Source organism: Aegilops tauschii, chromosome 2 (genome assembly GCF_002575655.3).
Source record: "Aegilops tauschii subsp. strangulata cultivar AL8/78 chromosome 2, Aet v6.0, whole genome shotgun sequence".
NCBI classification, from domain to species: domain Eukaryota; kingdom Viridiplantae; phylum Streptophyta; class Magnoliopsida; order Poales; family Poaceae; genus Aegilops; species Aegilops tauschii.
Window position 1 is genome coordinate 568,659,155 of NC_053036.3, and position 22,760 is coordinate 568,681,914.

At 48.0% G+C, this 22,760-nt stretch overlaps 1 protein-coding gene and 1 long non-coding RNA gene across 2 annotated transcripts; one reads left to right on the forward strand and one right to left on the reverse strand.

Moving 5' to 3' along the window:
* Positions 1–8,203: 8,203 nt before the first annotated feature.
* LOC141041781 (uncharacterized) lies at positions 8,204–9,846 on the forward strand. Its single transcript, XR_012203318.1, has 4 exons — positions 8,204–8,538; positions 8,943–9,048; positions 9,145–9,283; positions 9,370–9,846. It is a non-coding gene; the product is annotated as an uncharacterized lncRNA (long non-coding RNA).
* Positions 9,847–10,227: 381 nt separating this feature from the next.
* On the reverse strand, positions 10,228–11,905 carry LOC109747212 (uncharacterized). The gene has a single exon (XM_020306306.4). It carries the CDS (start codon positions 11,868–11,870, stop codon positions 10,425–10,427), a length of 1,446 nt encoding a protein of 481 aa, XP_020161895.1. The 5' UTR covers positions 11,871–11,905; the 3' UTR covers positions 10,228–10,424.
* Between the last annotated feature and the right edge of the window lie 10,855 nt (positions 11,906–22,760).

Genomic DNA, 22,760 nt, shown 5'->3' on the forward strand with positions numbered 1-22,760 from the left:
TATTTTTTGAATAAACAATATCGAAGACATAAGTATGGTTGAGAAACTCACATAATGGTAGAACTGGAGGCGTCTGTACATCGACCCAGATGTCTCTATTACCTTCAATATCACCTTCCGGGCAAATATCAAAGGTGATAACCATATCAGGCTCAAATGCATAAGACTTGCATAGTGCTTGCCAAGTTTTGCATTCAAAATAGGTGTAGGTGCCTGCATTGTATAATTTGACGTCAAAGGTATAACCATGCTCGGTCTTCAAGTAAACTCTCTTTACCTCCATAGTATTCATATGATTGAAAACTATCTTATCCAAGACAAAAATTCTTGCATGGCAGGGATACGCTAGTAGAATAGTAAAAAATAAAAATTATAAGTTGAAGCAAATTAATGAAGCATAAGTCATGCTTAATTACGAAAAAAGACTTGTCGTTGTGACTTACTGTATCCACTTTGAAGGTCTCATCCAGCTTGATTCTGAAGCGCCTATCATCAACTAGGAAATTTCTGTCGCACAGGCCGCGCTCGTCTTCGCAGTATTCGCACATAACGAAATCATTTTCGTCGTCAGACGACATTTCCTATGTTCATAGTTGAAACACTAATTGATAAACACTTACTAGTTCTATTAATTCAACTAATTCAACTAGCTAGTTCTATTAATTCATCTAGTTTATATATAGTAAAATTTTAATTAGATAATCAAATATCATATACCTAAATTTAATATATCTAATTCATCTAACATTTGACATTAATATATATACATATATAATTCATCTATAACAAAAAGTATAAATAACACTTATTAGTTATAATTAATTCAACTAGCTAGTTCTATTAATTCATCTAGTTTATATATAGTAAAATTTTAATTAGATGATCAAATAGCATATACCTAAATTTAATATATCTAATTCATCTAACATTTGACATTAATATATCTAATTCATCTAAGTAAAAGTATAAAAACACTTATTATTTCTAATTCATTCAACTAATTCAACTACCTAGTTCTATTAATTCATCTAGTTTATATATAGTAAAATTTTAATTAGATGATCAAATATCATATACCTAAATTCAATATATCTAATTCATCTAATTCATCTAACATTTGACATTAATATATCTAATTCATCTATAACTAAAAGTATAAACAACTAACTCATCTAACATTAATATCTAGCTAATTCATCTAACATTTACTTGTGTGTGTGTACTGTGTGTGTTTACTTGTGTGTGTGTGTGTGTGTGTGTGCAGAGGGCGCCGGCGAGCGGCAGGGGGCCGCCGGGGCGGTCGATCTTACAGCGGGGCGATGGCCGGCGATGCGAGGCGATGAGGACGGGCCGGGGCGGCGACGGGACGCGCGCGACGGGGGCGGCAACGACGTACGGGCCGGGACGGGCTGGGGCGGCGCGCGACACGGGGCGGCGAACGACGGGGACGGGCTGGGACGGCGACGGGGCGCGCGCGACGACGGCGACGGGCTAGGGCGGCGACGGGGCGCGCGCGACGGGGGCGGCGACGGGGGCGGCGCAGGGACGGGCGCGACGAAGCAGATGAACTAACTGAAATTTTTGTAAGTGTTGTTTATATAGGAGAGACCTTTAGTATCAGTTGGAGCCACCAACCGGTACGAAAGGTCAAATTTGGCAGCCTAAGCGGCGGGAAGCGACCCCTCTTTAGTACCGGGTCGTGGCTCCACCCGGTACTAAAGACCCGTCCTTTAGTACCGGTTAGAGCCACGGACCGGTACTAAAGAGGGTGTGCTCCCGTTCCGCGGTGCACAAAGTTTAGTCCCACCTCACAGAGCGAAGGGCAGCAGCACTGGTTTATAAACCCAGCCACGGCTGCTCCTTCGAGTTCCTCTCTAAAGCAGGCTTCTGGGCCTAACTTTGCCGCGCTGCCCTGTGAGCGCCCTTATGGGCCTGCATTACCATGCCCAGGGCCGAGTAGGCTCACTAGGCAGCACGCAAACAATTTTTTATATAGTTTTTCTTTTCTGCTTTATATATTTTCTTCTATTTATTTCTGAGTAGTTTTTTGCTGTATTTGGAGTTTCTTTGTGAATATTTTTGCTTAGGTACAAAAAATTTGAATAGTTTAAATTTGAATTATTTGAAATTTGTGTGAATCACTAGTTTGCGAATAACTTAACTTTAAAAATAGATTTTTCAGTGATTCTTTTTTCTTATGTTTAATATTACTGAGTTTTATCATTATATTCAAATTGGTAATACGTTGGGAGTTGTAATAAGTTATTAAAATTTTGAATTGCCGGTGTAACAGATGCGTTTTCGTCCGAAACCCTGATACTTCGAAAGAGATTGTCTAGTTTGTACATGAAGTGCATCCAGTTTTTAACGTAACCCTCTCTACTTTTTTGCACAAGCTATGTGGGTGAAATGATGGTACCATGCCAAGTTTCAGCCTTTTAAGAGTTCATTTGTTGTCCTTTTCAATTTCAGGGTTGTTTAGCTCAAAACAAATCAATAAATGCATGGAAAATAGAAAATGAAGGCAGAAAGCGTTGAAAGCTGATGACGTGGCTTTGAATGGTCCATGCTGAACGCAAAAAAAGTCTGGAGTTGTAATAAGTTATTAAAATTTTGAAGTGCCGGTGTAACAGATGAGTTTTCGTCCGAAACCCTGATACTTCGAAAGAGATTGTCCAGGTTGTACACGAAGTGCATCCAGTTTTTTTCATAACCCTCTCTACTTTTTTGCACATAATATGCGGGTGAAATGATGATACCATGCCAAGTTTCAACCTTTTCAGAGTTCATTTTGTAGTGCTTTTAAATTTCACGGTCATTTAGCTCAAAACAAATCAGTAAATGCATCAAAAATAGCAAATTATGTCAGAAAGGGTTGAAAGTTGATGACGTGGCTTTGAATGGTGCATGCTCAATGCAAAAAAAAGTCCGGAGTTGTAATAAGTTATTAAAATTTTCAAGTGCCGGTGTAACAGATGAGTTTTCGTCTGAAACCCTGATACTTCAAAAGAGATTGTCCAGTTTGTACACGAAGTGCATCCAGTTTTTGCCGTAACCCTCTCTACTTTTTTGCACATGCTATGCGGGTGAAATGATGATACCATGCCAAGTTTCAATCTTTTCAGAGTTCATTTTGTAGTGCTTTTCAATTTCACGGTCATTTAGCTCTCAAAAGAAATCAATAAATGAATGAAAAATAGCAAATGATATCAGAAAGGGTTGAAAGTTGATGACGTGGCTTTGAATCATGCATACTGAACGCAGAAAAAGTCTAGAGTTGTAATAAGTTTTAAAAAATGAAGTGCCGGTGTAACAGATGAGTTTTTTCGTCCGAAACCCTGATACTTCGAAATAGATTGTCCAGTTTGTACACGAAGTGCATCCAGTTTTTGTTGTAACCCTCTCTACTTTTTTGCACATGCTATGCGGGTGCAATGATGATACCATGCCAAGTTTCAACCTTTTCAGAGTTCATTTTGTAGTGCTTTTCAATTTCACGGTCATTTAGCTCTCAAAACAAATCAGTAAATGAATGAAAAATAGCAAATGATGTCAGAAAGGGTTGAAAGTTGATGACGTGACTTTGAATCATGCATACTGAACGCAAAAAAGTCCGGAGTTGTAATAAGTTATTAAAAATAAAAGAGAGGCGCAATGCTCACCTGCACGTTGCTTAGCTTCAGGCCTTGAGAAACTACACATACCTCCGTGCAGTCTACACCATTCAAGGCCTGAAGCTAAGCAACGTGCAGGTAAGCATTGCGCCTCTCCTTCATCGTCTCTGCACTCAGGGCTTATAAACCTTTGCAAGTGCCCCTCGCTTGATGAGGTGGGACTAAAAAACAGCTGCAGGAAGAATCAACTAAAGAACTCTAGTACCGGTTCATCCCACGTGCCGGTAATAAAGGTGCTCGTGGATCCCCAGCCTTAGAACCGGTACTAAATGAAATGCCTTTGTAACAGATGAGTTTTCGTCCGAAGCCCTGATACTTCGAAAGAGATTGTGTAAACATGTAAAAATATACATAAAAATACATTGATCAGTACCATTTCAGCCAAAACGCGCTATTGCTACAGAGAAATACATCAAAAATACATTGATCATCAATGATCTTTTTGTGTAGAATCTGAATTGTCAATAGGAATCCTCACCGGTTGGTTTAAGAACCGGTGAGGATTCCTATTGCGGCCACAGATCCTACACATAGAGTTCAATGAAGACCAAGTGCTCGTGATAGTTTGAGAAGTAACATATTTAAGGTGGTAAAAACTCTGTTAGCGGAGCGAGGTGGGACTAAAAAAGCGCTGCAGAATGAATCAACTAGAAACCTCTAGTATCGGTTTGTGGCATAGACCGGTGCTAAAGGTGCTGGTAGGGCCCAAGCCTGACCACAGCCTGCCATAGCCTCTTTAGTACCGGTTCGTGGCATGAACCGGTACTTAAGGTTCACCACGAACCGGTACTAATGAGCTCCGCCCACCTAGCCGTTGGAACCGGCACTAATGGTCATATTAGTGCCAGTTCATTTCCAAACCGGGACTAATGTGCTTCACATTAGGCCCTTTTTCTACTAGTGTAATTTTAACCATTGTTTAAATTAAACAGACGAAATTCATGCAAACTAGACGAAATTCATTATATTTTGGACAACTTTTTACCAAATCATACTCTAAACCTAATCTAAATGACTGTCGGTGCCTATTCCCCATGTCCAGCCACGAGCCCCGATAACTAAAGCTCCGGCTCTTGCCTTCGCCTTCTCGAGTTCCGCCCACCAAGCTTAGCTTCCACGGGAGGAGAGGAGCGATGGCCTTCTTGGGACCCGACCGGTGGTTACCTATCATGCACTATTCTTCCTCGCAGCCCGCGGCGCCCGCGAACGTGCCAATTTCGTGGTCATGGCGGCAGGGCGCGGCCGGGGCGGAGCTGGCGATGTCCTCCTCGTCGTCACTCTTGCCCCACACCTCATCCATCGCCTCATCGAACTCCCTGTAAGCGCGGCTTCTAACTCCGCCTAACGTTTGCGGTACCGCCAGCGGTCACGGCGGATCTCGCGGGCAGAGCGGTAGGACTGAGCAACGCTCCTGCTCAGGCACGTCCACGTCGATGGATGTGTCGGCGGCGAGTAGCTCCTCTACGCGTCGGTGCTCCTCGATGAGGCTGAGGTTGTACGCCTCATCTTCCTGCACCTGTCGGAATTTGGCCTCCTGCCCCTCCCACAACATGTCTGTGTATTGCGCATGGGCCTCGCTGATGGTGAGACCGGCATGCACCGGCAAGGAGGGTAGTGACTAGTGTAGGCCACATTTCACTAATGAGTAGGGCATCTCCAACGTTGACCCGCAAATTCCCTCCTGCGTCCATCCACGAACAGGGATCAGTCCGCAAGCACGGATGCCGGAGGCGGCCATCAAATGCTATCATGTATATATCCACCAGTAAAAGGTATTTTCAAATTCAAATGAACTTTGATCCATAGCGCGCAACGGATCACATGTCCGATCCAACTAAAAAGAGACAAATATGCTTAAGTTTTTACATGCCCAATCACAAAAGAATATTAGACCGGCAGCCCGTGCAAAATTTTGAGATTTTCTGCCCTGCCCGATAGACAATCCGAGCCTCCACGCTCAAGGTTCCATCGCAGCCGCGTATGCAGCCTTCGCCTCTGCCTCCTTCTCTGTCACCTCCTCCTCCTCCTTGTCGTGGCATCCAACTCATCATTCTGCAACATCTTGTAGCGGACGGCTTGCATGATCATCCTTGCGCCGGCATCCAAAGACTCCAAATTCAAGGACAACATCTTGTCGTCCATCACATCGGCTGCGATCTACACCTTCTTTTCTTCGAGCATCACCTTATTCTCCTCGAGCAGGGTCTGCTTATCTTCGATCAAGGCTCTCTTCTCTTCGAGTGCTAGCTTCTTCTCTGTCGCCTCCATCAACAGTTTAAACCTCTTCACCTTTTTTTCCTCCTGGATGTCTGAGCGCTTCACGTATGCCTCCTCCTTCTTGGACAAGATGTCCTCGAACCTCTCCATCATCTTGACCGCCGCACCTTCTTGCTTAGCCCTCTACTCCTCCCACTTCTTTCTTCGAAACGCCCTTCTAGCCTTCTTCGGTGGTTCTTTTGTTGGGTCGGTTGAGTCACCGGTTTCTTCCTCGCTTGCTTGCGCGGCGGTCTTAGCTATGAATAGGTTCCACTTCGGTTGGCCATTCAACTTCTACCAACAATGCATGATGGTGAAGTTTTTCTTCCCCAACTTCTTGACGACCATACACGCACGAGAAGGCTACATAATAAAATATTGTCAATAAAAGTATGCATATCCGAATAGTGATCAACAAAATTATGCATATCCGGCTAGTGATCAACAAAACTATGCATATCCGGCCAGTGATCAACAAAATTATGCATATCCGGTGACAAAATTGCGCATATTTGGCCTATGGTCAACAAAACAAAGCATATTCGACTACAAACTGTGCATATACGGCCAATGATAAACAAAACTATGCATATCCGGGTACAAAGCTGTGCATATCCAGCTACAAAACTATGCATGTCCGGCAAGTGATCAACAAAACTATGCATATCCAGCTAGTGATCAACTAAACTGTGCATATGCGGCTAGTGATGAACTAAACTATGCATACCCGGTCAATGATTAACAAAACTATGCATATCCAGCTAATTTTTTTGCATATACGGCCAAATGAACTTACTTGCTCGGTCATTTAGGCACCACTAGGCACCGTGCGATGAGATGCGCCAAGTGGCCACAATACTTCGACATGGCCTCTTGGATGGTGTACCATCAATGGTTGGGGGACTTTGGTTCACGGTTGCACATGACCACGTCGGAGTAGGACGCGAAATGTTTGTGTTCATGGAATCATGTGCGAATGTCCCCAAAATTGAGCCCTTCTACTCTGTGCCATGGATCGGACCGAGGCTAGTGGCCAACCAAGCAATGAACAAGAGCTCGTCCTCCCGCATGTTGAATCTTTCTCCTCTACCCTTCTTCTTTGGATCACTTGCAAAATCGTCTAGATCACCGTCTTCGTCGTCCTCACCCTCCTCCACATCCTACTGCGCCTGTCTGGTAGCCCAATCCTACTGTTGTGTGCCCATGCCGGTCTGCTGCGTGCTGGTCTGGGTGCAGCCCTCACAAGTGGAGAATTGGCTAGCCACAAAAAAATTGTGGCGCGCCATTTTCAATCAATACAAGACAAGTAATAAATATGGAGGTATGTCTTGATCGATATCGTCGGCATAATTCGTACGTCATCACTAGGGCCCTAATGATGGAAGGAATTTTATTAGGCAGCACTTATATGGAGGTATGTCTTGATCGATGTCGTGTCTCCGAGAAGTGGAAATTAATTAATCATCTTAGAAGTGGCGCCATGCGAAAATGGTGAGTGGACCTAAAATCTAGCGACGTTGGTCTAGACTCTAGAGACACTAATACCTCATGAAAGTATAAAATTAATTGCAATACAAGACAAGTAATAAATACGTTAGATATTCCATCTATACCTTCCAAAATCTAGTAAAATGGTGGAAGTCATTTCTTATTTATTTTTCTCATAAGAATGCCGACCTATCTCTAACTCTAACACCAATACTAGGCCCCGACAATGTTGTTGTCCGAGGACGTATGGACGTATGTCTCCGACGAATCTCATGGGATTTGGGCGGCGTTGATCTTGGGCGGATTCCCGCGGACCCAGTCTTCGTTCATCTTCGTTCGTGTGTCTTTGGGTTAGATTCTTCTGACATATGCTTCTCTTCATCGACAGCGATTGTTGTTCTAGTGCGCTGGTCCTACGGGGTCTTAGCATGATGATTCCTGACTGTCTACTGCATACAGTTTTGTCCGGCTCTCGTGTGTGTGTGGGGGGTGTGGGGGGTTAGCTATTTTGGTGTTCCTTGTACTGCCATGACAGAGAATAGATAGCAAGTCCACAAATCTCTACTACCTAAAAGAACCGTAAGGTTCCGTATCCCCTCTTAGGTCGCTCCCTTTCGTCCGCCCCCTCTATGCTTCCGCTTCCTTCGTTCTTCCCACCGAAAGCTCCGGAAAAGAAAACATCTCCGCTCGCCCCGTCCCAGCCGCCACCGCTCCCCTGCCCTCCCCCTCCCCACCCTACCCGCAGCCGCTCATCCGCTCCTCCCCATCTATCTCGATCCCACCGCTCCACGCCCCGGAGGAGAGGCAGCGACCGACGGGATACGGCGTCGTGGCGTGAGGACGGCCCAAGCACCACCACGACGGCAACTCGCCGCTACCGTGGCATGGACTGGCGTCCCATCTCCAACTCCAAGATAGGGATAAGCGCTCGTGATCCCCACTCCCCCCCTCTCCTAAATTCCTAGACCCCCTCCCGTCTCGATCCCGTCCACGTTTTGATCCAGAGGCTATTGCAGCACTGGCTGCTTGGCGACGGAGAGGCTCGGCATCCTGCACCACGAGAGCAGATTGGGTTTTCCTATGCTCGATTCCATTGCTGGACCGCTGGAGTGGGTACTGGGTGAGTTGGAGTTCGATTTCGTTATGGATGTGCGGGCCGTGGTAACAATTAGGGAGAGGTATTTAATTTGTCGGCTAGGATCTGCATTGGGATTTTGAGAATTAAGTGTGACCAAGCGGTGTATAGTTGTCAATCAATTCCGTGATTTGAAGTTTGCCCTTAATTAGAAACCTGAAACTCAAGAACGTGGGTTTATGTATTTTATCAGCCTAAATGAAATAAATCAGTTACTTTGCACAACCAAGTCGATATTGTGTTTAATTAGTAATTAGTGAAAAAATATTGCATACATAATTAAGAAGTTACATGAGCAGGTTCCATTGTCAAGATGAGGGCATTGGCATACAAACACAATGCTCTGAATATTCTGTTCCTTACAAGCTCGTATGTATTACATGCACCAGGAGGGAAGGAACACCGTCTGTGGAGTTACTTATGACAGTACTTTTTTGGGTCATTCAATCAGTGGACTCTGGTATAACTCCTGACAAATTCTTGAAATCTTTAGTCGTGAGTATCATTTATCTTTTACACTCTTGTTTTCCTCACTTATGTCTGTCCAGGAGTATAGTCGATCAATTTGCTTGCTTACATATCTTTACGTAGGAATTTCTGTGTTGCTGGCATTTACAACTTCATGCTATGGGGTGGGGATACAAGTGTGAAAACTTGGAGATCAATAAAGGGACAAGTTGTTTAGCATTTATCTACCCTCTCGGCAGTGATTGCATAACATGGCCGGCAGGTTCTTCGCCAGCTCTAACTCCCTGGTCTGACTAGAGATGTATATGTGCTTGGCACTTGACCCAGCTGACACATATGCCTGTGTAGATCATTGGTGTCTGCGCCATCTGCTGGTGGATGGCACAAGAGGTGTTCAAGCGAGTGAATGACATGTACGCCGTGGCGGCACAACCCTGTTTCGGGGAGAAAAGGACTGAGGCCCTATAGGTAACAACACATCATTCAGCCACGCGAAACAAACTTGTTAAGTACCTCATTGTTATACTGCACACACTTCTCGTAATACTTAGCCAAAACTATAAATAGCTGCGGGATAAATTGTTCTTGTACAAACAAGGGGGTGGCTTTTCGATACACTTTGGAGAAGACCCTGCTGTTAAAGAAGATTATGATGGTACAGAGCACTCCGGAAACTAGATACCAGACACCAACATGATTTGATTGTCCAGTATATTTGATGCTGCAAAATCTGGAAGCTGCAAATGTAATGCTGAACATCTCATTTCAAAGTATTATGTAATGATGTTTTTTTCTCTTTTAACTTTTTCTTTATATCTTAATAAATGTCGCGGTTATTAATTTAACTTTGGGATAAGAATACGATTTTCTGTCTCATTTGGTACATAGAAGCTTGAGCCTTTTCCCTTTTGTGTTCTCATCCATTATTATCTTGCATAAATATATGATCGTTGTTTTTCTCTTGCTAAGCTATTTTGTACAAATTCATGCTTTAACCAGTAACCACTACTATTCTTCTCATGCAGATACGCGGTGAAATAAATTATATTCCATGGCCATTGAATTCGATAATTATACTGGTTTCTTTTTTTGACTCAAACATGTAGGGTTTTTTGAAAGCATTAGTTTTTTGACTGTTAGAAAGTATATATGAAGGAATATTTCTGGGTAGTTCAATGTCTTTTGATTGTAAGACTAAACTATATACCATCTACATATCTTTATTTAAACAAATACATGCATTCGGATTGTATGATCCTGTAACAAAAGCAGAACTATTTGGATGCAGTTTTGGTTGAGTTGATTCTTGATAGTATCACCTCAATATGTCATCCATGCATACATGAGGTTTTTCCCGTTGCAACGCACGGGCACTCACCTAGTAAAACATAAAATATGTACTTCTACCACAGCCCACCGGTGAAGTTGTTGCTTGCTAGGACCAGAGTGCGGAGGTTGACGCAGTGGAGCAGGTCCTTCGGTATACTTCCGTTCAGCGAGTTGTTGCCCACTGAAAAGAACACGAGGCCCTGTAGCTGGCCAAGCCCAGCAGGCAGGTGCCCTGTCAACTCGTTTGATGACATGCTCGCGTTGGACAGCAACGTGCAGTTGGCTATGCTCACCGGAATTGGGCCGGACAGCGAGTTGCTGTGGATGATGAGCTTCCGGAGATTCCGGAGCGCCCCGATGTTCTCCGGCAGCCGGCCAGACAGGGAGTTGTTGCTGAGCGACAGGTATGTCAGGTTGACAAGATTCGTCAGAGATGTCGGAACCGTGCCGGTGAGCCGGTTATCATGGAGCGTCAGCGTCTGGAGCGACCGGAGCTCGCCAAGCTCCGGCGGGATCGAGCCGGTCAGCCGGTTCTTGGACAGCCCAAGCGATACTAGCTTCGTGCACCGCCCCAGCGAGCTCGGGATCTCGGACGACAGCGCGTTGTCGTACAGGCGCAACTCCTCCAGGTTCACGAGCTCCCCAAGCTCGCGAGGGATGGCGCCGGTGAATCGGTTGCTGTATATGTTGAGCCTGGTGAGGTTCTTGCAGCGGCCGAGCTCCGACGGGATTGGTCCGGAGAAGCGGTTTTCCACCAGCTGAAGAATCCAGAGGTGCGAGAAGTTCCCGATCTCCGGCGGGATCGAGCCGGACAGCTTGTTGGCGCTGAGGTCCAGCGACTTCATCTGCGTGAGCTTGGCGAATGACGGCGGAAGCTCGCCGTCGAGATTGGTCATAAAGGCCTCGAATATCTGGAGCTTGTCGAGATCGCCGATGCAAGACGGGATTTGGCCGGTGAGGTTGTTGGTGTCCAGGCCGAGCGCCCACATCGCCGAGCAGTTGCAGAGGCTGCTCGGGATGCCGCCGCTGAGGGAATTGTTGCCGAGGTCCAGGAGCTGCAGGCTCCCCAGGTCGCCGAGCTCCTGGGGAATGCCTCCGGCGAAGCCGTTCTCGGCGAGGATGAGCTGCTGGAGCTCGCCGAGGCGGCCGAGTTGCGGCGGGATGCCGCCGGTGAAGGCGTTCTCGGTGAGGTCGAGGAGCTGGAGCGTGGAGATGTTGCCGAGGAACGGCGTGAGCGCGCCCTGGAGCTGGGTCTGGAGCAGCTGGATGGACGTGACGCGGCCCGCGCCGTCGCAGGCGACGCCGGTCCAGTTGCAGTGCCGCGGCACCCCGCCGCGGACGGCGTCGCCAGCCCCCACCGTCCAGCCGGACAGCGCGCCCAGCGGGTCGGCGGTGACGGCCTTCTTGAACGCCAGCAGCGCCTCGAGGTGCAAGGGTGCCGACGCGTCCGCCGCGAGCAATGCCACCGCCAGGCATACAGCGAGAACGGGCGGCAGCAGCCAAGTGTGACGAGCCACCATTTCTAGTGCGATCTTTGTTCCTTGCAGACTTCAATCTCATTGAATCGAATAAATTCGCGAGTGCTTTTAAGCAACACCGGACCATGATGTCCACGTCTGTGTGTGTGAGTGTCAACCCGAGGCGCGTTAACAGGCGACGAAAGGGACCAGATTGACTCGAAATCTGGCGGGAAGTTTGATTCAAAGGGAGAATAAGGTGGCAGTCTTGCCGTGCCGACATGGCTTAGGTGCCGTTTGGTTCTAAGGCTATCCCTCGGTGGGATAGGGATAGCCAGATTTTAAGGGGATGCCATATGTTTGGAAGGAAGGATGTGATGGCTGGGGATAACCCGATTTAGCGAATATTCCATCGAAAACTTGGCTACCGATAGCCGCGAGAAACTGGCGGACGAGGGCAGCCACCCACCCGCGCCGAAGCGTTTTGCTCCTTTTTTCTGTTCCGACGGCAGCGGCGGCGATTCCGGATCGGAGCAGCGGCGCTCGAGGATCCCCTCCTCCTCGTCCTCCTCTCTCTATCTCTCGCCATTTCTGCCTAGCCCTTTCTCTGAGACTCTGACTTCCCCTCACGCTCTTCCACCCACCCGACGGCTGCTATGGAAGTGAGCGCTGGCGGCGGGGAACGGGGGTGCCGGGGAGCCGGAGAACGGAGGCGCCAGCTGATGCATCTTTCTTTCCCTTCCTCTGCAGCTAGAACGGAGGAGCACCGAGCCGACGAATAGATCAGCAAGGCAGTCCTGATTTGATGCATATGTTCGATTTCGTCAGTGAACAACACTACTGCAGGAATATAGACTACTGATGTGTGTTCATCCATGCCATACACTACTGGTGTGTGTTCATCCATGGGTGCGTGTGTTTGATGCTGATGTCCCCCTTTGATGTCTGTTTGATACTACTGAGATGATATAAAAGCCTACACTACTACAGCCTCTGCAATATTAACATTGGTTTGTAGATCGACCAAGAATTTTAGCATAGCCTTCAGTTGTGTTCCAGCGTCATTAAGGTGATCGATTTTTCTCTAACTTAAGGAACAAAGTTTGCTCTATTGGAATGCGCAGAACGATTGTATAATGAGCTGATTGGAAAAAATGCATAATTTTTTTCACCATGCCATAAAAAGGTGTGTCATTACAAGAATATATCTACTTCTCATCCTTCCATCCAAACAACAAAATTTGGCTATCCAACACAACCAATCCCATTCAACCAAACAACCAAATGTGGTTATCCCTAACCAGGTGGCTGGGGATATCACCAGCCAATCCAACTTCGCCCTTGAACCAAACGCCCCCTTAGATAACAGAAAATGGATGATGGTTTCAGACCAGACTAGATTCTCTTTGCAGCGAGCACTAAAAAGGAGTAAAATTGCAGAGAAAATTGATAACAGATGATGGTCCATGGAGAAGAGAAATTGCTCTTTTCAGCGAGCTTTAAAAAGGAGTAAATATCACTGGCGGTCCCTGTACTTGTCTCGCTGGTTCACTTCGGTCCATGTACTCAAGAACTTAGAGCAACTCCAACGCGCCGACGTATTTCATCCGTGCGTGTTTGTTTGGGTTAAAACGGACACAAAAGCCGGCACAACGCGTCGACCCAAACGTACGCGCGTTCACCTTTTGTCTGCCCATTCTCGGCCCACACTGACCGGTCAACTAGCTAGTCACTGTGTACTCACCCAGCTTCGTATTTTCTTTATGTTGACCGGTCAACTCTCCACCGACGCGGGTCCCATATGTCAGTGAATAGAAGAAAGAAAGAGAAGGATAAAACGTTGCGCAAGTGGGGATTCAAACGGGAAAGTTCTGAGTGAGAGATCGCACGCACTAGCCACCTGAGCAGCGCAAAACGAGTTCTGTCATAAGCAGAGCTCCACTCTGTTGTAGAGAGTGTTCTATTAGGCTAACAGTGACCGTTAAGGCATCTTTAGCCCACCCCTTAAAAGAGCTTAACTCTAGTGCAACCCTCGAAACGTTCAAGTTCTCAAGGAGTGAGGAGTAGTGTCGGCGGCCACGTTCCTTGCCTCTGATGGCCACCCGCAACCCTTCCAATCTCCGGCCACAAAATTCCGGCTAGATTTCGACAAAATTCCTGTGAAGTTCTTCTCCGAAGGAATTGGAGGTCAGCACATGATGAAAATCACTGCAAGCTCAGTCATATCCATGAAGACGGAACCCATCTATTTCTCTATCCAATTTCTGTGTGAGAATCTGAAACTATCTAGAAATTACTTGGACATATCGGAGGTTCTATCGAGGATTGCGTTATTGTTCCCCGAAGAGACTGCGGACATCCTCTTTTTTCCCTTGAAGTGGTCATTGTTGCTAGTTGGAATATTTGAATACTTAAAAAAAGCTCGAAGTTGAAGCTGAAATGTTTTTTTCTTGAACAAGGGATAACCCCTTTCCATTACTGCGACATAACGGACATACAACAGTCTAAAAAAGGAAGAAAAAGGGGAAAGTGAGTTCAAGCATCGCCGAAAAACCCACTGTGAGCACTCGTCATCGAGATTACCCACCGTGGGACGAAAACCCGACGACACCATATCTCAGTAACTAGTTCCAGGGCCTACAGTCCCCACCAAGCACCAAACTGCTCACAGCTGAGCAACAAAGGCCAGACCCACGCAGGGGAAGAGTTTAACAAACAAAACATAGCTAGTCCAGGAAGCTGAAATGTGTGTGTGAAACCTAGAAAACATGGGCTAAAAGTGATGGCAGTGTGTTTTTCTTAACAAAAACCATGAGTACAGCGCCCAGTAGGGGATAAGCTTGGAAGAAATCATTCGTAGAGAGGGTGACACTGGAGTGTCCTCTTGACCAATCCGGACCAAGTTGCGTAGCCTAGCAATCGGCAGCACTCAAATCATGGCGCAGGTCAAAGTCATGAGAAAAACACCCGTCGTGGAGCCATGGAGGCCAGTAGCTGGTCATGCGATGAGAGCCGCAAGCCTGCAAGTGCGCGAGGAGAAGGACAGGCCGAGCGAGTGGTCTTTGTTCGATTTCCAGCGACCCCATGCACATGCATGATTTCAACTGTGGGTGTGGGTGGCGATGGCTCCTGCAAGTTGCTGAGCACGGGAGCTGCAGCTGCGTTGGCAGTACACGGCGCCCGCCTTGTTGCGTGGAATCCGGAAATGGGTCTGGATACGTGCGTGTGAATGATCGGTGGGGGTGGTGCGACGAAAACCGGCGGCCGCGGGGATGAGGTTGGTCATCGTCCATCGGGTTGGCATCCGTTCCACCGTGTGCGCAACGGCAACGCACGGTTTCGGGCCTACACGTACGGCTCCATGGCGCGGAGGTTTTGTTACGTGTATTTTGCTACTGGTTGTAGTGAGTAGTGTAGGCCACATTTCGCTGATGATTATGTGGTTGTAAGCTCTTCTCGCTGATGATTATGTGGTTGTAACTTGTAAGCTCTTCTCTGTTTGGAAATAGGACATCTCCAACGCTGACCATAAATTTGCTTCGACATCCGTTTACGGATAGATGGGCCCAGTCCGCAATACGGATACGGAAGTCGGGCATCCAACGCTGCCCGCATACATTTCAACCACTATTTAAACTAAACGGACGAAATTCATGCAAACACGATGCATTCCATACACATGACGAAATTCATTACATTTTAGACAATTTTTAACTAAACCATTCTCTAAACCTAATCTAAGTGATTGTCGGTGCCCGTTCCCCATCTCCGGCCATGAGCCCCGAGAACTGAAGCTCCGGCTCTTGCCTTCGCCTTCTCGAGTTTTGCCTCGGCGCCCACCAGCTCCGCCTCTGCAACCCCACGAAGTGAAGCTGTTCGCCTTCACGTCGCCGTCAAGTGGCTAATCAGCCGACGATGTTTAGCCCACCAAGCTTTGCTTCAACGGGAAGGGAGGAGCGATGGCCTTCTTGGAACCCGAGCGGCAGCGACCTACCATGCACTACTCTTCCTCGCTGCCGACGGCGCCCGCTGACGTGTTGGCTTCGTGGTCGTGGCGGCAGGGCGCAGCCCGGGCGAAGCTGGCGATGTCCTCGTCGTCGTCACTCTTGCCCCACACCTCATCCGCCGCCTCGTCGAACTCCCTGTAGGTAGCTTCTAACTTCGCCCGACGTTGGCGGTACTGCCAGCGGTCGTGGCGGATCACGCAGGCAGAGCGGTAGGATTCGAGCAACGCCTCCTGCTCAGGCACATCTCGATGGATGTGCCGGCGGCAGGCAGTTCCTCCGCGGGTCGGTGCTCCTCGAGGAGGCCGAGGTTGTAGTTCTGGTCGACCTGCGCTTGTCGAAACTTGGCCTCCTGCTCCTCCCTCAGCATGTCCGTGTATTGCGCACGGGCCTCGCTGATGGTGAGGTCGTGCTGGAAATATGCCCTAGAGGCAATAATAAAATGGTTATTATTATATTTCCTTGTTCATGATAATTGTCTATTGTTCATGCTATAATTGTGTTATCCGGAAATTGTAATACATGTGTGAATACATAGACCACAACATGTCCCTAGTGAGCCTCTAGTTGACTAGCTCGTTGATCAACAGATAGTCATGGTTTCCTGACTATGGACATTGGATGTCATTGATAACGGGATCACATCATTAGGAGAATGATGTGATGGACAAGACCCAATCCTAAGCATAGCACAAAGATCGTGTAGTTCGTTTGCTAGAGCTTTTCCAATGTCAAGTATCATTTCCTTAGACCATGAGATCGTGTAACTCCCGGATGCCGTAGGAGTGCTTTGGGTGTACCAAACGTCACAACGTAACTGGGTGATAAAAAGGTACACTACAGGTATCTCTGAAAGTGTCTGTTGGGTTGACACGGATCGAGACTGGGATTTGTCACTCCGTATGACGGAGAGGTATCTCTGGGCCCACTCGGTAATGCATCATCATAATGAGCTCAAAGTGACCAAGTGGTTGGTCACGGGATCATGCATTACGGTACGAGTAAAGTGACTTGCCGGTAACGAGATTGAACGAGGTATTGGGATACCGACGATCGAATCTCGGGCAAGTAACGTACCGATTGACAAAGGGAATTGTATACGGGATTGATTGAATCCTCGACATCGTGGTTCATCCGATGAGATCATCGTGGAACATGTGGGAGCCAACATGGGTATCCAGATCCCGCTGTTGGTTATTGACCGGAGAGTCGTCTCGGTCATGTCTGCATGTCTCCCGAACCCGTAGGGTCTACACACTTAAGGTTCGGTGACGCTAGGGTTGTAGAGATATTAGTATGCGGTAACCCGAAAGTTGTTCGGAGTCCCGGATGAGATCCCGGACGTCACGAGGAGTTCCGGAATGGTCCGGAGGTGAAGAATTGTATATAGGAACTCCAGTTTCGGCCACCGGGAAAGTTTCGGGGGTCACCGGTATTGTACCGGGACCACCGGGAGGGTCCCGGGGGTCCACCGGGTGGGGCCACCTATCCCGGAGGGCCCCATGGGCTGAAGTGGGAGGGGAACCAGCCCCTGGTGGGCTGGTGCACCCCCCCTTTGGGCCTCCCCTGCGCCTAGGGTTGTTAACCCTAGGGGTGGGGGCGCCCCCCACTTGGCTTGGGGGGGAAGCCACCCCTTGGCCGCCGCCCCCCTTGGAGATCAGATCTCCTAGGGCCGGCGCCCCCCCAGGAGGCCTATATACAGTGGAGGGGAGGGAGGGCAGCCGCACCACAGCCCCTGGCGCCTCCCTCTCCCTCCCGTGACACCTCTCCCTCTCGCTGAGCTTGGCGAAGCCCTGCCGAGATCCCCGCTACTTCCACCACCACGTCGTCGTGCTGCTGGATCTCCATCAACCTCTCCTTCCCCCTTGCTGGATCAAGAAGGAGGAGACGTCGCTGCTCCGTACGTGTGTTGAACGCGGAGGTGCCGTCCGTTCGGCGCTCGGTCATCGGTGATTTGGATCACGACGAGTACGACTCCATCAACCCCGTTCACTTGAACGCTTCCGCTCGCGATCTACAAGGGTATGTAGATGCACTCCTCTCTCTCGTTGCTAGATGACTCCATAGATTGATCTTGGTGATGCGTAGAAATTTTTTAATTTCTGCTACGATCCCCAACAGTGGCATCATGAGCTAGGTCTATGCGTAGTTTCTATGCACGAGTAGAACACAAACTTGTTGTGGGCGTAGATGTTGTCAATTTTCTTGCCACTACTAGTCTTATCTTGTTTCGGCGGCATCGTGGGATGAAGCGGCCCGGACCAACCTTACACGTACGCTTACGTGAGACAGGTTCCACCGACTGACATGCACTAGTTGCATAAGGTGGCTAGCGGGTGTCTGTCTCTCCCACTTTAGTCGGATCGGATTCGATGAAAAGGGTCCTTATGAAGGGTAAATAGAAATTGGCATATCACGTTGTAGTTTTACGTAGGTAAGAAACGTTCTTGCTAGAAACCTATAGAAGCCACGTAAAAACATGCAACAACAATTAGAGGACGTCTAACTTGTTTTTGCAGCATATGCCTTGTGATGTGATATGGCCAAAAAGGATGTGATGAATGAAATATATGTGATGTATGAGATTGATCATGTTCTTGTAATAGGAATCACGACTTGCATGTCGATGAGTATGACAACCGGCAGGAGCCATAGGAGTTGTCTTTATTTTTTGTATGACCTGCGTGTCATTGAATAACGCCATGTAAATTACTTTACTTTATTGCTAAACACGTTAGCCATAGAAGTAGAAGTAATCGTTGGCGTGACAACTTCATGAAGACACGATGATGGAGATCATGATGATGGAGATCATGGTGTCATGCCGGTGACGAAGATGATCATGGCGCCCCGAAGATGGAGATCAAAGGAGCAAAATGATATTGGCCATATCATGTCAAGAAAGTGTTCCCCCTAACTGTGCACCGTTGCGAAGGTTCGTTGTTTCGAAGCAGCACGTGATGATCGGGTGTGATAGATTCTAACGTTCGAATACAACATGTGTAAGCCAGATTTACACACGCAATACACTTAGGTTGACTTGACGAGCCTAGCATGTACAGACATGGCCTCGGAACACGGAAGACCGAAAGGTCGAGCATGAGTCGTATAGAAGATACGATCAACATGAAGATGTTCACCGATGTTGACTAGTCCGTCTCACGTGATGATCGGACACGGCCTAGTTGACTCGGATCATGTTTCACTTAGATGACTAGAGGGATGTCTATCTGAGTGGGAGTTCATTGAATAATTTGATTAGATGAACTTAATTATCATGAACTTAGTCTAAAATCTTTACAATATGTCTTGTAGATCAAATGGCCCACGTTGCCCTCAACTTCAACGCGTTCCTAGAGAAAATCAAGCTGAAAGATGATGGCAGCAACTATACGGACTGGGTCCGGAACCTGAGGATCATCCTCATAGCTGCCAAGAAAGATTATGTCCTAGAAGCACCACTAGGTGACGCACCCATCCCAGAGAACCAAGACGTTATGAACGCTTGGCAATAACGTGCTGATGATTACTCCCTCGTTCAGTGCGGCATGCTTTACAGCTTAGAACCGGGGCTCCAAAAGCGTTTTGAGCAACACGGAGCATTTGAGATGTTCGAAGAGCTGAAAATGGTTTTCCAAGCTCATGCCCGGGTCGAGAGATATGAAGTCTCCGACAAGTTCTTCAGTTGTAAGATGGAGGAAAATAGTTCTGTCAGTGAGCACATACTCAAAATGTCTGGGTTGCACAACCGCTTGACTCAGCTGGGAGTTAATCTCCCGGATGACGCGGTCATTGACAGAATCCTTCAGTCGCTTCCACCAAGCTACAAGAGCTTTGTGATGAACTTCAATATGCAGGGGATGGAAAAGACCATTCCTGAGGTATATTCAATGCTGAAATCAGCGGAGGTGGAGATCAGAAAGGAACATCAAGTGTTGATGGTGAATAAAACCACCAAGTTCAAGAAAGGCAAGGGTAAGAAGAACTTCAAGAAGGACGGCAAGGGAGTTGCCGCGCCCGGTAAGCCAGTTGCCGGGAAGAAGCCAAAGAATGGACCCAAGCCTGAGACTGAGTGATTTTATTGCAAGGGAAGTGGTCACTGGAAGCGGAACTGCCCCAAATACTTAGCGGACAAGAAAGCCGGTAACACCAAAGGTATATGTGATATACATGTAATTGATGTGTACCTCACCAATACTCGTAGTAGCTCCTGGGTATTTGATACCGGTGCGGTTGCTCATATTTTTAACTCAAAACAAGAGCTGCGGAATAAGCGGAGATTGGCGAAGGACGAGGTGATGATGCGCGTCGGGAATGGTTCCAAGGTCGATGTGATCGCCGTCGGCACGCTACCTCTACATTTACCTACGGGATTAGTTTTAAACCTCAATAATTGTTATTTAGTGCCAGCTTTGAGCATGAACATTGTATCAGGATCTCGTTTAATGTGAGATGGCTACTCATTTAAATCCGAGAATAATGGTTGTTCTATTTATATGAGAGATATGTTTTATGGTCATGCCCCGCTGGTCAATGGTTTATTCTTAATGAATCTCGAACATGATGTTACACATATTCATAGTGTGAATACCAAAAGATGTAAAGTTGATAACGATAGTCCCACATACTTGTGGCACTGCCGCCTTGGTCACATTGGTGTGAAGCGCATGAAGAAGCTCCATGCAGATGGACTTTTGGAGTCTCTTGATTACGAATCATTTGACACGTGCGAACCATGCCTCATGGGTAAGATGACCAAGACTCCTTTCTCCGGAACAATGGAGCAAGCAACCAACTTATTGGAAATCATACATACCGATGTGTGCGGTCCAGTGAGTGTTGAGGCTCGCGGTGGCTATCGTTATGTTCTCACTCTCACTGATGAATTGAGTAGATATGGGTATGTCTACCTAATGAAACATAAGTCTGAGACCTTTGAAAAGTTCAAGGAATTTCAGAATGAGGTGGAGAATCAACGTGACCGAAAGATAAAGTTCTTACGATCAGATCATGGGGGAGAATATTTAAGTCACGAATTTGGTACGCACTTAAGGAAATGTGGAATCGTTTCACAACTCACGCCGCCTGGAACACCTCAGCGAAATGGTGTGTCCGAACGTCGTAATCGCACTCTATTGGATATGGTGCGATCTATGATGTCTCTTACCGATCTACCGCTCTCATTTTGGGGCTATGCTTTAGAGACTGCCGCATTCACTTTAAATAGGGCTCCGTCGAAATCCGTTGAGACGACACCGTATGAATTATGGTTTGGGAAGAAACCTAAGCTGTCGTTTCTAGAAGTTTGGGGATGCGATGCTTATGTCAAGAAACTTCAACCTGAAAAGCTCGAACCCAAGTCGGAGAAATGCGTCTTCATAGGATACCCTAAGGAAACCATTGGGTATATGTTGAGGATGTAGACCTTAGAGTCACCCGCCAGAAGGGGCCGGGTTACTCTAATGGTCATTGCCAGAAGCCCGACACCAAGCTTAAAGACGGTGGGCCAAGGATGGGCTTAAGACCCGGATATGGCTTAAAGCCCGTAGTTACAGTCATTATTATGGTAGAACTTGTAGTGTAAGGCAAGAATAGTTGAGAGTCCGAGCCGGACACTCTTATGAGCCGGTCGGGACTCTGAGAGCTGCTGGGCGTCAGCATCCCTATATAAAGGGACGACCCGGCAGCGGTTTAGGGACGAGGACAATCTCATCGAGAGCCAGGCATAGCGGTTTAGCTCCCTGGTTATCGAAACCCTAATCAATACCACCTCAAACTGGACGTAGGCTTTTACCTTCACCGTAAGGGGCCGAACCAGTATAAACCCTCGTATTCCTTGTCCCGCTTAACCCCTTTAAACTTCCTAGTTGCGATGGCTCCACGACTAAGTCCTAGCTCGAGGACATCTACCGTGACAATTCCACGACAGTTGGCGCCCACCGTGGGGCCAACGCACGGTGGATTTGAGTTCTTGAAGGGCAGCTTCGAAGGGCTCAAGGGATACGCTGTGGGCCGGATGACCAAGAGTCGTCGCGGCAAGCTCTACATCGACGATGCAAACTGGGGCCCCGACGCCGGCTCAATTGAGTACGGGTACCGAGTCCCCTTCGGCGGAATTCATGTTTTCATTGGCAAGATTGGGAAGGGCCCTGAGCCGGATCTCTGCGCCGATCTCATCGAGCCGGCTCAGCGTGCATGACCCGCCCGGGCCCGGCCTGCTTTAAGGCATGCTTTTGTGGGGTGTATCCATGGAGGACTCTCTGATCGATCTGGATCTGGTGATGAGACGGCCGCCGGCTCTGACGGCGAGTCGGCCACCGATGAGTCAAACTCGTTGTATCAACTTCAAGATGGCAGGCTCATGGGTTGTTCCGATGGTGACAGTATTCCGGACACGTTTGAGCCGCCAAGCCGGGTTGGAATCTTCATGGCCGGTGCGCAGCCTGTTCAGAACCCTGCTGCTGGAGCGGGAAACCCGGTGCCCTCGCCGGCTCAGGTGCTAATGGATCTAACGGACAAGATGACGGCCCTGTTAACCGCCACGGTTGACCCGGCGGATCAAGCTCAGCATGATGCGGAGGTGGCATAGTTAAAGTTGGATCTAGTGAAAGCCAAGGAGGATCTGGTAGCAGAAGGGATCAGGATGGCTGCGGAGAGGGCGGCTCTCGATGCCCAAACCCAGTTGATTCAAGCGCAGTCCTTCCGGCTCACGATGGATCAGAACGCGTCCAATGAAGTCATGAGAAGGAGGCATCAAAAGGCCCAATCTCGACTCCCTCCGGTTTACGATCCACGCAACCTCTTCAACACGCCGGGTGCAGGGGCTAGTAACCCGCCAGGGGTCATAGTGCCCGGGTCTGGGACCCCTGTTCAGCCACAAGTCATGGGGCCTCCCCAGGTGCCCCCTGCCCCGCCTCAGTACGTGCCAATACCCCCGGGTCATTATAAT

What these genes read in the sequence shown, in the direction of transcription:
- LOC109747212 (XM_020306306.4), bottom strand. Translation starts at nt 11,870, where the DNA reads ATGGTGGCTCGTCACACTTGGCTGCTGCCGCCCGTTCTCGCTGTATGC.